At 37.4% G+C, this 16,375-nt stretch overlaps 3 protein-coding genes across 3 annotated transcripts in view; 1 reads left to right on the top strand and 2 right to left on the bottom strand.

The window, feature by feature from the left end:
• The window catches only part of nek10 (NIMA-related kinase 10), a 19,369-nt gene extending 17,548 nt beyond the window's left edge, over positions 1 to 1,821 (top strand). Inside the window, exons 34-35 of the mRNA XM_079895684.1 lie at positions 438 to 478; positions 1,139 to 1,821. Coding sequence (XP_079751810.1) covers positions 438 to 478; positions 1,139 to 1,205 — 108 coding nt within the window. The 3' untranslated portion in view covers positions 1,206 to 1,821. The remainder of the gene's footprint in view (positions 1 to 437; positions 479 to 1,138) is intronic.
• The window catches only part of LOC307172232 (uncharacterized protein), a 381,392-nt gene that overhangs the window by 214,603 nt on the left and 150,414 nt on the right, over positions 1 to 16,375 (bottom strand). The window lies entirely within an intron of this gene.
• Positions 2,291 to 15,979, bottom strand: nr1d2a (nuclear receptor subfamily 1, group D, member 2a). The gene is made up of 8 exons (XM_079894397.1): positions 15,729 to 15,979; positions 13,372 to 13,566; positions 12,880 to 12,968; positions 12,451 to 12,595; positions 10,763 to 11,229; positions 8,922 to 9,107; positions 4,470 to 4,680; positions 2,291 to 3,523 (listed from the first exon to the last, which is right to left on the bottom strand). The coding sequence occupies exons 1-8, from the start codon at positions 15,745 to 15,747 to the stop codon at positions 3,327 to 3,329; spliced, it is 1,509 nt and encodes a 502-aa protein (XP_079750523.1). The 5' UTR covers positions 15,748 to 15,979; the 3' UTR covers positions 2,291 to 3,326.

Here is a 16,375-nt window from a genome sequence, read left to right as displayed (position 1 = left end):
TTTCCATTAATGTATAGTTTGTTAGGATAGGACAATATTTGGTCGAGATACAACTATTGAAGATCTGGAATCTGAGGGTGCAAAAAAATCAAAACATTGAGAAAATCTCCTTTAAAGTTGTTCATTTATGTTGGCGATTGTGCTGCATTCACTCACAAAAATACATGTTTTATATCTTTACAGTAGGAAATTTGCTAGATATCTTCATGGAACATGATCTTTACTAAATATCCTAATGATTTTTGGCATAAAATAAAAATGGATAATTTTGACCCATACAATGTATTGGCTATTGCCACAAATATACCCGTGCGACTCGAGACTGGTGACGTGATCCAGGGTCACATATGATTTCCATGTTTTAAAGGTTGTGACTGTAATATTATGTTGAGTGTGTTCTATAAGTTGTCAGCTGTGTGTTTTGTCTGGTGTTTCAGAGCATGGTGGAGGACGTGCTGGAGGAGAACGGCTATTACAGGTGATTCTGAGTCACGCTGTTTTCTGTTCAGTTTACAGTGGTGAAGAACACAAATCAATTCAAAGAATTCTTCAAAAATAAAATGCATCACATTTTTCACAAAAATATGAAGCAGCACAACTGTTTTCAACATTGATGATATCAGAAATGTTTCTCGAGCATCAAATCATCATATTAGAATGATTTCTGAAGGATCATGTGACACTGAAGACTGGAGTAATGATGCTGAACATTCAGCTTTGATCTCAGGAATAAATTACACTTTACTGTATATTCACATAGAAAACCGCTGTTTGCAATTGTAATATTTCACAATATTTTTTGTTTCACATAAATGCAGCCTTGCTGAGCAGAAGAGTCTTCTTTCAAAAAATAAAAATAAATCTTTTGAATAGTTTTACAGCAGATTTAGTTCACAGGTAACTGATAGTCATGACCTAAATATGATTTTCATGTACAATAATCGATACTAAAATCTGGCATTAGTAACGTGGGTTTTATCGTGAATCAGACATCGCTGAAAGATGTGTTTTTATGATATTAAGTATTAAGTATGATATTGCTTTGCAGTGAAGGAAAAGGAAAAGTTTCCCAAAAGAAAAATACTCTGATAAAGTACAGATACTGATGTGTGTGTGTATGTGTGTGTGTGAACTGCAGAAGCGAGCTGGATTCAGGAGCAGGAATGAAGCGTACTCAAACACTCAGATCTGCAGCTCTTCAGTGATTGACAGCTGTCATCGGTCTGGAGACGCAGCGGCCTCAGGTCAAACGTGACACATGCAAAGATGACCTTTATGAATCATAAGCTGATTATGTGCATCTGAAGAACACGTGTTAATCTGATGTTAGATTGCAATAGTCAATGCACGCACATAGATGATTTACCTCATTTGAATCTGTGCACTTTACATTTACATTTATTCATTTAGCAGACGCTTTTATCCAAAGCGACTTACAAATGAGAGCAATAGAAGCAGTTAAACTCATAGTAGGACAACAATATGACCCTTCTCACACACTTTAGTGTGTGTGATCTTCCCTACTTTTTCTGGTTATTCTTTTTTGTTTGGACAAAACATACAATATGAATTAAAATACAGTTTAAATATTAAAATGAGTAGTTTATTTTTTCCTAACTAAATTAATTCTAGACAATGTATTGCTCCCACTCAGGACATGTTAAAATAGACAGAAGAACACTTAACAAAATTCAGAAGATTTATATGTGTGTGTGTGTAGCTTTTATTATAACGTTGTTTGTCTTTCTATATTTTATGGATGTTCAGTGGGGCCCAAAAAATGAAACTTTAACCCTGCAAATAAAATAAAGTTTAAAACTGAAAAGAAATATTTAGTATTCTGTGCTATTTCTAGGACACTAATCAAATATAAGAATACAAAATGTGTAATTACAGTTTATATTAAGTTGTATTAAGATGCATTGCATTTTAATCAGTGGTGTCAGGCTATTGAACCTCAATGTTTATTATTTTTTAATAACACTTTACAGTGAGGTCTCACTTGTTAACATTAGTTAATGCATCAGCTAACATTAATGTATATATATATATATATATATATATATATATATATATATATATATATACCATATATACCATATATGCATGTGCATTGTTATATATATATATATATATATATATATATATATATATATATATATATATATATATATATATATATATATATATATATATATATATAGTAGGTTCACAGCCCATTATGGCTTTTCAGCGTCCTCTAGTGGATAAGATATGAAGTGCAATAAAGAGGCATGACAACAAATGACAAGTAAATATTTATTTACTTTATAATGATATATTTCAAATAGATATACACAACTATACATACTGCACTGTTATTTTATAAGGAACTGAAAAACATGGACACAGCAGAGCTGAACGCGGGAGTAGTACGTCATTTCCTATTGGTTATAGGCTGAGAAATGTTCATTATTGTCAAGCTGTTTCCAAATGCATAGAGTAAACCGGGGAGCAGTGCATCCCAAAATAACTGGGATTTTAAACATGGTTTCCCTGCTCTGCGATCATCACCGAGAAGAAAAACAAAACCCATGTCCGTAGATGTGGCAAAGAGTGATAAGGCAATCTGTACAAAGATCCATAAATAAACTCCATCTCTTTCACTTGTGCACGAAGCGTACTTTTGTTCACGTCCACTATACATGTTTCCGGCTGCATAATGGAAGACTTATAACACCTCTCTGTACGTGGTCTATATAAAAACATCATTTAAAGTGACTGCTCTCCGCCCGTGCACCGCTATTATGGTGTCAGGGGAGCATTAATACCCCATCTGTTCCTCGACACCTCGTGCAAAAGCATCGTCCTGTCACACAGGTTTAAAACGATGCCAACATGCTGCTAGAAACAGACATACATTTAAAAAAAAAAAAAAAAAAAAAAAAAATCACATCTTATATATATTTCTACAACACATAATCAATCTTTTAAAGAAGACTTACTCTTTTTGAACTAGATACGACGTAAAGCTGCTCTTATACGAATAGCCATGCGTTAGCAGCGATTGCACATAATGAAAAGACGATATGCTACTAAGTAAGGAAGAGTCTAGTGTTTTACCAAAAAAAAAAAAAAAAAAAGTGAAACGTAGACAACCTTTGCTTGTGCGTAAATGAGCAAATCACAATGATATCTAATATAGCTTTCAAATCATCTGAAAGTTTCTGAATGCAACTCTTTATTCACAAAACGATCGAGTAAAAAAAGCCTGTTAAATACATTCAAGAGTAAAAATTGTACAGCCCAGATTGGTCAGAGGATAGTAAAGGGAAGCACTGTTGTGTTTAAGGTTGTATTTTGAAGGCTAGCAGCTCCTCCGAGTGCATGTTATTGAGCGAGCGCAGTTCGGGAAGCTTTAGGAGAAGCTTGGTGAAGATGGCGGCTTCGTTCGAGTGGTTCTTCATGATCAGGTTCCTCAGAGCTCTGATCAGGGTCTCCTGAAGGGCCTCCACACCACTTACATTCTCGATGGCCGATCGGTCTGCAAGGGCGTGCAAAAATGCTCAAGTTAGATGAAAGTTGCATGCTTGTAACCAATATTTGTGTGCCAATATTTATAAATAGCATAAATGTATTTTTTATTTAAATATTTTTTATTTTATTTTGGCTATAAATGTATTTGTACATTTTTAAATAAATAATAAATTAATTGCAACATTTTATTCTTTATTTATATTAAATGTATATTTTTGTCTATAAATATATTTATAATTTAAAAACAAATAATTTATAAATAATAAACTAATAGCATAAATGTATTTATTTATTTTGTCAATACATGTATTTATACATTTAAAAATAAATAATTTATAAATAATAAATAGCAAAAATGTATTCTTTATTTACATTAATAATACATTTAAATGTGTTTATATTTTAAAAATAAATAATTTAGAAATAACAATTATTTAAACAAATACTTTATATTAAATTCATTAAAAAATATGATTAAAAATAATTTATATTACTTTAAATTTTAAAATAAACTTTTGTTATGTGCCTTTTACATTCTTGATGGCCGGTCTGCAAAAGCATGCAAAAAAAAAAATCAATGTATATATACAACTTTTTTTTAAATTACAGTATATTATGATAGCAAAACCCATCTGTATCAATAAATCGTTTAGTATATAATTACATCTAAACTATAATACCCAATACGTGTGTGCTGTTTGCACTTATAGAAATTCAAGATAAAAATAAATAAATAGTTAAATATAAAATTGTATATAAAAAAAAGAATAATTAAAAAAAATAATTAGTTAAAAAATTAATAAATAAATATTATTCTAAAAATAATTTATATGAATTAAAATAATCTTAATAAAACAAATAAAATAAAATAGGTTAATCAATAGTATTTAAAGTAAAATGTTAATAAACTGCACGCTTCTGATGCTCAGCTGATGTGTTTTTGCACGCTGTACCTGCAGACACCAGCACCACCGCAGAGAACAGGCTCATCTCCTCCTCGTTGAGCTGCAGGACTGAGAGCTTCTCGCTGAACTCAAACATGCAGTTAAGAAGCTCTCCGGCGCCCATCGAGTGCAACAGATCCACACTGTACTTCGTCCCGCTGAGGAAGGTCACCGTGCGCTCCTTCACGTCGAACAACGGCACGAAGCGCACCATCAGAACCTGAGCGGAGAGAAACAGGAGAACGTTATACACTGTGACTTATAATAGTCCTTTACGACTGTTGCTTGTCAAACATGATCATCACTGTAAGCCATGTCACACTGTAAGATCTCAGTTGTCATTAATGTCGCACTGTAAGATCTCAGTTGTCATTAATGTCACTAAGATCTCAGTTGTCACTAATGTCACACTGTAAGATCTCAGTTGTCATTAATGTCACTAAGATCTCAGTTGTCACTAATGTTGCACTGTAAGATCTCAGTTGTCATTAATGTCGCACTCTAAGATCTCAGTTGTCATTAATGTCGCACTGTAAGATCTCAGTTGTCACTAATGTCGCACTCTAAGATCTCAGTTGTCACTAATGTCGCACTCTAAGATCTCAGTTGTCATTAATGTCGCACTGTAAGATCTCAGTTGTTATTAATGTCACTAAGATCTCAGTTGTCACTAATGTCGCACTGTAAGATCTCAGTTGTCACTAATGTCGCACTGTAAGATCTCAGTTGTCATTAATGTCGCACTGTAAGATCTCAGTTGTCATTAATGTCACTAAGATCTCAGTTGTCACTAATGTCGCACTGTAAGATCTCAGTTGTCATTAATGTCACTAAGATCTCAGTTGTCACTAATGTTGCACTGTAAGATCTCAGTTGTCATTAATGTCGCACTCTAAGATCTCAGTTGTCACTAATGTCGCACTCTAAGATCACTCTAAGATCTCAGTTGTCACTAATGTCGCACTGTAAGATCTCAGTTGTCACTAATGTCGCACTGTAAGATCTCAGTTGTCACTAATGTCGCACTCTAAGATCTCAGTTGTCACTAATGTCGCACTCTAAGATCTCAGTTGTCACTAATGTCGCACTGTAAGATCTCAGTTGTCACTAATGTCGCACTGTAAGATCTCAGTTGTCATTAATGTCACACTGTAAGATCTCAGTTGTCATTAATGTCACTAAGATCTCAGTTGTCACTAATGTCGCACTGTAAGATCTCAGTTGTCATTAATGTCACTAAGATCTCAGTTGTCACTAATGTCGCACTGTAAGATCTCAGTTGTCACTAATGTCGCACTGTAAGATCTCAGTTGTCATTAATGTCGCACTGTAAGATCTCAGTTGTCATTAATGTCGCACTGTAAGATCTCAGTTGTCATTAGTCACACTGTAAGATCTCAGTTGTCATTAACGTCGCACTGTAAGATCTCAGTTGTCATTAACGTCGCACTGTAAGATCTCAGTTGTCACTAATGTCGCACTGTAAGATCTCAGTTGTCACTAATGTCGCACTGTAAGATCTCAGTTGTCATTAATGTCACTAAGATCTCAGTTGTCATTAACGTCGCACTGTAAGATCTCAGTTGTCACTAATGTCGCACTGTAAGATCTCAGTTGTCACTAATGTCGCACTGTAAGATCTCAGTTGTCACTAATGTCGCACTGTAAGATCTCAGTTGTCACTAATGTCGCACTGTAAGATCTCAGTTGTCACTAATGTCACACTGTAAGATCTCAGTTGTCATTAACGTCGCACTGTAAGATCTCAGTTGTCACTAATGTCGCACTGTAAGATCTCAGTTGTCACTAATGTCGCACTCTAAGATCTCAGTTGTCACTAATGTCGCACTCTAAGATCTCAGTTGTCACTAATGTCGCACTCTAAGATCTCAGTTGTCACTAATGTCGCACTGTAAGATCTCAGTTGTCATTAATGTCACTAAGATCTCAGTTGTCACTAATGTTGCACTGTAAGATCTCAGTTGTCATTAATGTCGCACTCTAAGATCTCAGTTGTCATTAATGTCGCACTGTAAGATCTCAGTTGTCACTAATGTCGCACTCTAAGATCTCAGTTGTCACTAATGTCGCACTCTAAGATCTCAGTTGTCATTAATGTCGCACTGTAAGATCTCAGTTGTTATTAATGTCACTAAGATCTCAGTTGTCACTAATGTCGCACTGTAAGATCTCAGTTGTCACTAATGTCGCACTGTAAGATCTCAGTTGTCATTAATGTCGCACTGTAAGATCTCAGTTGTCATTAATGTCACTAAGATCTCAGTTGTCACTAATGTCGCACTGTAAGATCTCAGTTGTCATTAATGTCACTAAGATCTCAGTTGTCACTAATGTTGCACTGTAAGATCTCAGTTGTCATTAATGTCGCACTCTAAGATCTCAGTTGTCACTAATGTCGCACTCTAAGATCACTCTAAGATCTCAGTTGTCACTAATGTCGCACTGTAAGATCTCAGTTGTCACTAATGTCGCACTGTAAGATCTCAGTTGTCACTAATGTCGCACTCTAAGATCTCAGTTGTCACTAATGTCGCACTCTAAGATCTCAGTTGTCACTAATGTCGCACTGTAAGATCTCAGTTGTCACTAATGTCGCACTGTAAGATCTCAGTTGTCATTAATGTCACACTGTAAGATCTCAGTTGTCATTAATGTCACTAAGATCTCAGTTGTCACTAATGTCGCACTGTAAGATCTCAGTTGTCATTAATGTCACTAAGATCTCAGTTGTCACTAATGTCGCACTGTAAGATCTCAGTTGTCACTAATGTCGCACTGTAAGATCTCAGTTGTCATTAATGTCGCACTGTAAGATCTCAGTTGTCATTAATGTCGCACTGTAAGATCTCAGTTGTCATTAGTCACACTGTAAGATCTCAGTTGTCATTAACGTCGCACTGTAAGATCTCAGTTGTCATTAACGTCGCACTGTAAGATCTCAGTTGTCACTAATGTCGCACTGTAAGATCTCAGTTGTCACTAATGTCGCACTGTAAGATCTCAGTTGTCATTAATGTCACTAAGATCTCAGTTGTCATTAACGTCGCACTGTAAGATCTCAGTTGTCACTAATGTCGCACTGTAAGATCTCAGTTGTCACTAATGTCGCACTGTAAGATCTCAGTTGTCACTAATGTCGCACTGTAAGATCTCAGTTGTCACTAATGTCGCACTGTAAGATCTCAGTTGTCACTAATGTCACACTGTAAGATCTCAGTTGTCATTAACGTCGCACTGTAAGATCTCAGTTGTCACTAATGTCGCACTGTAAGATCTCAGTTGTCACTAATGTCGCACTCTAAGATCTCAGTTGTCACTAATGTCGCACTCTAAGATCTCAGTTGTCACTAATGTCGCACTCTAAGATCTCAGTTGTCACTAATGTCGCACTGTAAGATCTCAGTTGTCACTAATGTCGCACTGTAAGATCTCAGTTGTCACTAATGTCGCACTGTAAGATCTCAGTTGTCACTAATGTCGCACTGTAAGATCTCAGTTGTCACTAATGTCGCACTGTAAGATCTCAGTTGTCACTAATGTCGCACTGTAAGATCTCAGTTGTCACTAATGTCGCACTGTAAGATCTCAGTTGTCACTAATGTCGCACTGTAAGATCTCAGTTGTCACTAATGTCACACTGTAAGATCTCAGTTGTCACTAATGTCGCACTGTAAGATCTCAGGTGTCACTAATGTCGCACTGTAAGATCTCAGTTGTCACTAATGTCGCACTGTAAGATCTCAGTTGTCACTAATGTCGCACTGTAAGATCTCAGTTGTCACTAATGTCGCACTGTAAGATCTCAGTTGTCACTAATGTCGCACTGTAAGATCTCAGTTGTCACTAATGTCGCACTGTAAGATCTCAGTTGTCACTAATGTCGCACTGTAAGATCTCAGTTGTCACTAATGTCACACTGTAAGATCTCAGTTGTCACTAATGTCGCACTGTAAGATCTCAGTTGTCACTAATGTCGCACTGTTGTCACTAATGTCACACTGTTCGACAGTCAAGACGTGTTAAAAACGGACGCATGCAAGAAAACTTGTCCGTAGTTGTACATCATAAATCAATGACATATAAAGTGACGTTGGCTACAAATAAATCTCTAACGTTAATTTTGGTCATGGCTTGTCTTGAAAAACAAAGACAATCTGACGGTCGTCGTAGGAGAAGTCAAACTGCAGGACTGAGAGTCAAATCTTCTGACAATAACAGAATTTTGATGGAGGTAAAAATTAACCGGCTGTCGGTGAACATGTCAAACTAACGATCAAAGTCTTCAGATTTTAGCCTAGGATCTGAGGAATCTTTTGGGATTTGCTAAATTTGTCTCAAGACGTTCAAATCGTGGCCAAAATCGCACAGTGTGAACCGGCTTTAGGAGTCTGATGGACAGATTCTGCTGACTGAAATGCGCCGGGAGTCATGTTGCTTTACCTCGAATGTTCCCGCCTTGAGGAGGTTAACCTGGTCATGTTGGGAGAGCTCCTGGAAGCCAGGGATCCGCTTGGCAAATTCCACGACTTCTCGTACAGCAGGGATGAAACTCTTGGAGAAATCCTCCCAGATTTCATGACCAGGCTTGCAGGGGTCGACGAAGGGGGAGACGCTCATGGGACACACCTGAGAGAAGACCAACAGAGTCAAATTTAGTGCTGAAATGGCTCTGTTTCTATTGTGCTGGGAATCATTGGTGTGCTATCATTGGCTGATCCAAAAAATAGAAAGATACATTCTTTTGGCAAAATTCTAAGACAGTGGCTGTTTCTCAATGTGTTCTTCAGCGATCTTGCGTCCTTGTGTTCTCATACTACGTCATCATCAACCGCTGAAGTTCAATTGACCGTTTGCAAAGACCCGCCCCCTTTAGTTACTGTTGCTATGTCCGACAAGCCACGCCTCTCTCACGCCACACCATGTTCTCACGCAGTTAAAAATACATCGCGGAGCAGAGAGGACACAACGCGCTGACAGACAGGACAGACCAGGTTACTTTTGGGTTACTTTTGATATGAAACAAAGTCTCAACTTTCAAATTTGGTAATTTTTTAACGAATTTAAAACAATAAATACCGTTTTGTGGCTCTTTAATCTGTCTGACAGATCGCTGTAGAGCCTCTTAAAGCTGCTTAATTTATAGCATCAAATAAACATGAATGAACATCAGAAGGAATGTTGTTTTAACAGCGGAAAGACGTCAGGACTACACTCCGTTTTTCAAGTTCAAATCCTCCAACGTTAATCTAACTCTCCTGACTGATTTGTCGGACAAAAATGGCGAATTATGATTGGTCAGATCGCCTGTCAATCAAACTCCCTTAGAAGGGTCAATTGCAATACTCAAGTATGCAAGTGCAGAGGACGCATGAAAGTGCCAAGATGTGTTCTTGATATCGAGGATGCATCGAATGTAGACTTGAGACAATCGAACCGTTAAAAATCCCAGAAGACTGACCTGTAACCTGTAACCTTTAAACTTCTCGGTTCTCGAAATACGTGACAGCTCGTGAAAAAGTAGACATTTGTCCTGTCTATTTTGCTTCATTTTAATAAAGTGATAAAGACCTTAAGAAAGCGGCAGTATTTTTATTGGCATATTTAAAAGAATCGTTTGAACATTGACAAAGCATATGTAACACACAGGCTACTCATTTTCATAAATGCACATGGTAATATAAAAAAGATATAAATTTATATGAAAATATAATACAATGAAATAAATAGGTTGTGACATTTGTTTGTGATGTTATGTTGTTATATTTATTGTGCTTTGGTCGTTAATCGCTGTTTGCCGAGATGGTCAGTTAAGTCCGTTCTTTGCGTTCTTGGAATTATGGAATGTGTTCTTCGCAGAGAATGCAATCCCATAATGCATTGTGTCGAGCTTGATTTTTTTTTTTACATTTATGAATGCATTAGCAGACGCTTTTATCCAAAGTGACTTACAAGAGGAACAAAAGCACCAGGTGAATAGGCTTGGTGCCAACGATCAATCAGTTCCAAAAAATAAATACTTAACCTGTGCTAATTGAAAGCAAAGAAGTTGACAAAAATATTGAATCCAGTATTTGATGATAATATCTAGCACAATGAACAATTTACAAGCAACGATTTTGACCAGGAGAAGGAATTTCAACACAGCACAAGGTGTTAAGAAAAACTGTTTTTAGTAGTAGTTTCTTTAAACTTTCTTTAAACTAGTTTTAGTTAATAATAACACCACTGATCCTACGTTATTATTACTAATATTGATGTATAAACAGCAGAAGGTCACTAACCAGATGTCGTCTGTTTCCGCCCATCTGGAGTTTGTTCATGTTGTTCCCGTGGAAAGACAAGTTTTCCGGCTGACGAATGCAAGGGCTCTGAACGCACGGCTGGGTCACATGATACGCCGTCACATGTTCCCTGTAAGATCCAGGCGTTTCGGAGCCGGATGAGCTGAACATGAACAGATCCTTACGGGGAACGAGTCCGTTGCTCACCGAATCCTCCTCTCCGCTGTCCGAGGAACAAGACGAGGCCGTGTCCATGGGAGCGCTTGACTCCGAGTCCCGGGACAGATCCGAGGAGGACCGAGGAGAAGCCGGCGGAGACAGGGAAGAGGAGCTGCTGGTCTCGATGGCACACGGGACGTGAAGGATGTGCTGAAGCTGACTGTTGTTCATCATGTTATTCATGGCCGTCTGCATCTCCAGGAGCATCCGCTGCTTCTCCCGCTTCGGGATGCGTCCGAATCGCACAGCTGAAAAAAAGACAGATTGTTTATTGAATTATGCCTTTTTGCATCTTCAACTTATTAGTGCGTTTAATGTTGCTGTTTGAGCATGAAAGTTATTCTCTATATCAGTGTCAGTGTTTCTGAACTCCCTGAAACGCCTCCATTGTAGTCTTAAGTTTCTTCCGGGAATGAACACGTCACAATATTCCTCATTTAAATAATTAATATGCAGAATAAAGGGGCAGGGCCTGGTTGAGTTAGTTAGTAATGTGTTGAAACCATAGATTGTGAAGAAATACGGATGTAGTGTCGGTGACGTCACCCGTAGTGTTTCTAAAGAGCATTTTTGAAGCCCAAAGTGGGCGGAGCCGGCCGTCGCCATCTTGGCAGCGTCACTCCCGGATAAACGAAACTGGGCTGCGAGGCGGATTAGCTGAGGTGACGTGACGCTAACAAACAGCAGACGAACGGCTAGTAGTAACATCAGCGGCAATCCACCTGTCACTCAAGTGGCCACGCCCTTAAGTATGCAGAACTTTAAGGCTTATTATAATATAAACGGATGAGTTATAAAAAAATTCACCCCCCTTACAGTCGTCATGAAGGGCTAAATTAGCTATATAGACCAAAAACACTTTTTGTACCAGGCTGTAAACATGTTTTTTTCTGCTGTAAAGTTGGCCATTTTAACATGCGGGTCTATGGGATTGACTCTCTTTTGCAGCCGGTCTCTAGCGGCCAGTCGATGAACTGCAGTTTAAGTCACTTCCGTGTGGGTTTCAAGAAAGAGGCCAGAAGGTTACCGCTTGGTTGAAACTGGTTGTTATGGTAAGGGGCGGGACATTTCCCAAACACACTTGAAGTGCTTGACCAATCACAACACACTGCTCCAGCCGACCAATCAGAGCACAGTGTGCTTTTCAGAAGGCGGGGCTTCATAGAGACAGAAACTAAACAGAGCGTTACTGACAGACTGGGAAGAGAGGAGCCGCAACAATGGAGAATATGAGGAAAATAACGTGTTTTTGAATATATTCAAGCCTGAAAACCTTTCTAGTAGAGCCTAAAAACAAAATCAAGGCTTTGAAAAAGGGCAGAATAGGTCCTCTTTAAGATTCAATGCTTTGAGTTCTTCCCCGTTGAACTATTTTTCTGCTTGACTAGTAAAAAGTAGTTGTGCAAGTCCTAATGTCAACATCACAAAAGCCTGAGCTCATAAGGAAGAAGAATATGCTTGAAACTCACCATCTCGCGACATCCCGACAGATAAACACTTCTTGAAGCGGCACTGCTGGCAGCGGTTGCGGTTTATCCGCACAATAGTGCAGCTCTCCGTCTTCAGGCATTTCTTATACTGAATATTCTGCTGGATGCTTCTTCTAAAGAATCCCTGTAAAAATAATCAGTGCAATTATTCCCTAGCCCTTAGTTTTATTTATACACTATTATAGTATTTATATAAATAATATTACGGGTCTGTTCCAAATACTACAAAGTAAATCAAGTTTGACTTGATTTGAAAGTATGCATGCAGTGCTGCTCTAGAATTTGGCTAAAAGGTTTGTTTTCGCATTGTGATCATGCCAATGATGCCTTAAGATGTGCCATTACCTGTACGTGAGTTTTGGAACGGACTCAAACTGTTAGCTGATCCTGAGAGAAGTGTGTCCTTACCTTGCAGCCTTCGCAGGCGTGAACGCCGTAGTGGAAGCCCGACGCCACGTCTCCACACACTTTACACAGTAACACCATTCCATTGAGCTCTGTAAGAGTCAAATCCAGTGCACAAAAACATGCACGAATTGATTTCAGTAATGCATTTCCTAGATTACAGAATGTTGTTATTGTTCGTGCTTGGTTACATGACAATTGGTTATGCTGTATCTTAAAATCGACGATCTTGCATTTGTTTTATTGTAAATGCTTGATGAAGGTCATGGGACTGAAACATTGCTACAAGTTGGGATAGTGTGTGGGATTTCTTTTTCTAGTTTATTGATACGCACCTATCAATTATTTGCAGATGTACTAGGTCAATTGTTTATTGACTAGATTACAATTATTGACTAGATAAAAAAATGTAATGCAATGTCAAAATGACTATTGAATCCCATATAAAGCTGATTCAGCACATCTTCTTGGCAGTGTTCTGTGCATGTAACTCACTGGTGATGCTGCTCTTGGCAGCGAGGCTCTTGTCGCGTGGGTGAAGGCGCTTCGACAGCAGGCCAGCGCTGGGCAGGTCTGTGATACGGCTCGGTTTAGTGGGCAGAGGTGGGGATTGGCTGTTAGAGCTGTCACTCATGCAGGACTCAAGGCTGGAGGCGGAGCTTGAGGAGCAGACGTAGGCTATCACGCCTCCTTGGAAATAATAATAATAAAAAAACATTTAGTATAGGCAGTTATGGACAGTACTAAACATGCACAAATTGATATGCATATATGCATTTCCTAGTAAAAAAAAAAAAAAGTGGAAAATTCTTATTAAAAAATGCAAAAAGCTGATTTTAATACCCCTTTGTTTTAGTTATTTTTGTTCTACTGGTCTAATAATGAATCTAATAATGTTCTTATTTTTATGGAATCTTGTTTCTGCCACTAATAAAAAGGTAATTACTACTTTACATCTTGGAATTCTGACTTTATTTCTCAGAATTCTGAGATTACATCTTGGAATTCAGACTTTATTTCTCTGAATTCTGAGATTACATCTTGGAATTCAGACTTTATTTCTCTGAATTCTGAGATTACATCTTAGAGTTCTGACTTATTGTTTCTGCCACGGAATAAAAAAATAAATAAAAAAAGGTTTAAAAAGTACTTCATATTGCAACTTTATCACAACTTGGACTTTTCTCCAAATTGCAAATTAATATCACAATTCTGAGTTTATTGAGCTTTAAATTGTGAGATAAAAAGCTGCAGTTACCCTTTATTTTTTTTATTCTGTGGTGGAAAGTGAGCTTATTATATTAAAACCAAATCTTATACAGGCAAAAAACAAAAGTACATCAATCCCATTACAAAGGAAAATGTACTGAAACCGTTATACTCGTGACACAGTTTATCCTGCTTCACTGCATTTCATTCACATATTGTATAACTGCGTTATGTAAACGTACATCAATGGATCTATGCTATGGAGAAATCACAAGAAATATGCTTGCGTGACTTTATTTTATTATTATATTGATTATATATTTATAGAATCTTATAAAGTTCCCATGTTGGACGAACTTCCCTATTTTAGACAGCTCATGATGACCCAGTTTTAAATGAATGAAACTGCAAAGCATTGTTTAATTACACTATATAGACTGAAGCACTAGTACCATGGTTAAATTATGGTAATCATTGAGTATAATGGTATATGCATATATAAAAAATTAATTTTTTTTTGATACCATCAATGTATTTTTATTGGGTTAAGCAGTCAAAGATGTACACTATATGCATAAATGTATGCATTATGGATGTATTCTACACTAACCGGCTGTGCCTTCACAAACACAGAGTAAAAATGTGCTTGAGACTTTTTAAAAGGACATGGGAGGTTACCTAAATTACCCTCAGTTTCTCAGACCCACCCACACGTGGACATCTCGTGTTTTGTACGGGAAGAATATCTAGGTCACTAGCTGTCTACTGCCTCTCTCACGTGGTACTGCAGAGTCTCGCGTCAGGGCAGTGTGCTAAATTATGCAACCGCCCGATTTCGACCAATCAGAGATTACGCATCGGGCAATTCACGACCAATCAGCGGCCGAGCCTCGTCTCCTTGTACACACGTGCACATGACTGAGCCATGTGAGCTCGAGGATTCTAGTACTTGGAGTACTGAGTGGGCGTGACGTCACGGGCACTCCTAACCCACATACACTGTTTGACGTGCACTACGTTGCAGCAATGCAATGCAAGCAATCGAAAGCACATCAAAGGCGCTTTAAATCACAAAATAAAATAGACACAAAATAGAATAAGATAAAATATACTTTGTGATACAGTAAAAGAGGATTACAGCTTTAATAATATGTCAGAGGGAAGATATTACAATAATGTTTACACATAAATCAGTAAAGATATGCACAACAGAATGAGGGTTAAATCTAGATTAAACAATAAATGCAATTTTTTTTTAAATCAAATATTAACAGCAACACATGCTATTATGCACATATAATAATAAAGATGACAAATACGATTTTTAATAAAATTATTTTATAGGGATTTCGCTCAAAACAGCTGCTATTTGAGAGGAACTAAATCTATTCAACATGCCTGAGTCTAGAAATCACATTCTTATTCCTTAATACTTGCCGGTTTTTCCATGACAGTGGAAATCTTGTATGCTATATATCAAAATATCATCTGATATCATCACTGTTGCAATTGTAAACATTTCCTTTCTACAAATAACAGGAGTGGCCTGGTTTTCCTTATCATGCTAAACACGTAATACACAAAATTGTAAATTCATAACATAATAAATAATAACAATAAGCAATAATAATGACACGTCTTACCTTGCTTTGTAGATTGCATGTTTTCAGTCTTCAGACTCTTGATATCTATAATTCTGCCTGTCAGTAGTCTAATAATTCCAGCCTGAGCGCTTTATGTGTAACTCGAGCCGATCGGATACAGTGTTTGTTCAGATCATTCAGTGTTTCATCTGTTCTCTCGAGCGTTCGACTCACAATGGAACGAAAGGAACTCCCAGGTCTCGCACGAGCGCTCAGAACTCAATGTTCTCTCGCTGGTGTTTCCGTCACTGGCTCCTCCCCTTTAACCCAGTGACACACTTTCACCCTTCCAGCGGCGAAACCCGCGTATGGTATGGCAAGCCGTTTTAGCTTTTATTCATCACCAGGGTATGCATTCTTAATATCAACAATTTTTACTAGTTAAAATTAGGGCTGTCAAACGATTAATCGCATCCAAAATCGCATCACACACATGCATGTATATATTTAAGAAATATTTGCATGTATATACTGTGTGTATATATATTTATATTGTATATAATTTATATTATATATAAATATTTTATATATAAATAACAAATTTTTCTTAAATATATATGCATGTGTGTGTATTTATATATAGAAAATAATTATACTCCATACACACACACATAGCCTATTATGTAAACACAAACTGTTATTTTGGA

This window comes from Squalius cephalus (assembly GCF_949319135.1).
Source record: "Squalius cephalus genome assembly, chromosome: 15".
NCBI classification, from domain to species: domain Eukaryota; kingdom Metazoa; phylum Chordata; class Actinopteri; order Cypriniformes; family Leuciscidae; genus Squalius; species Squalius cephalus.
This window is presented reverse-complemented; position numbering and strand designations above follow the sequence as displayed.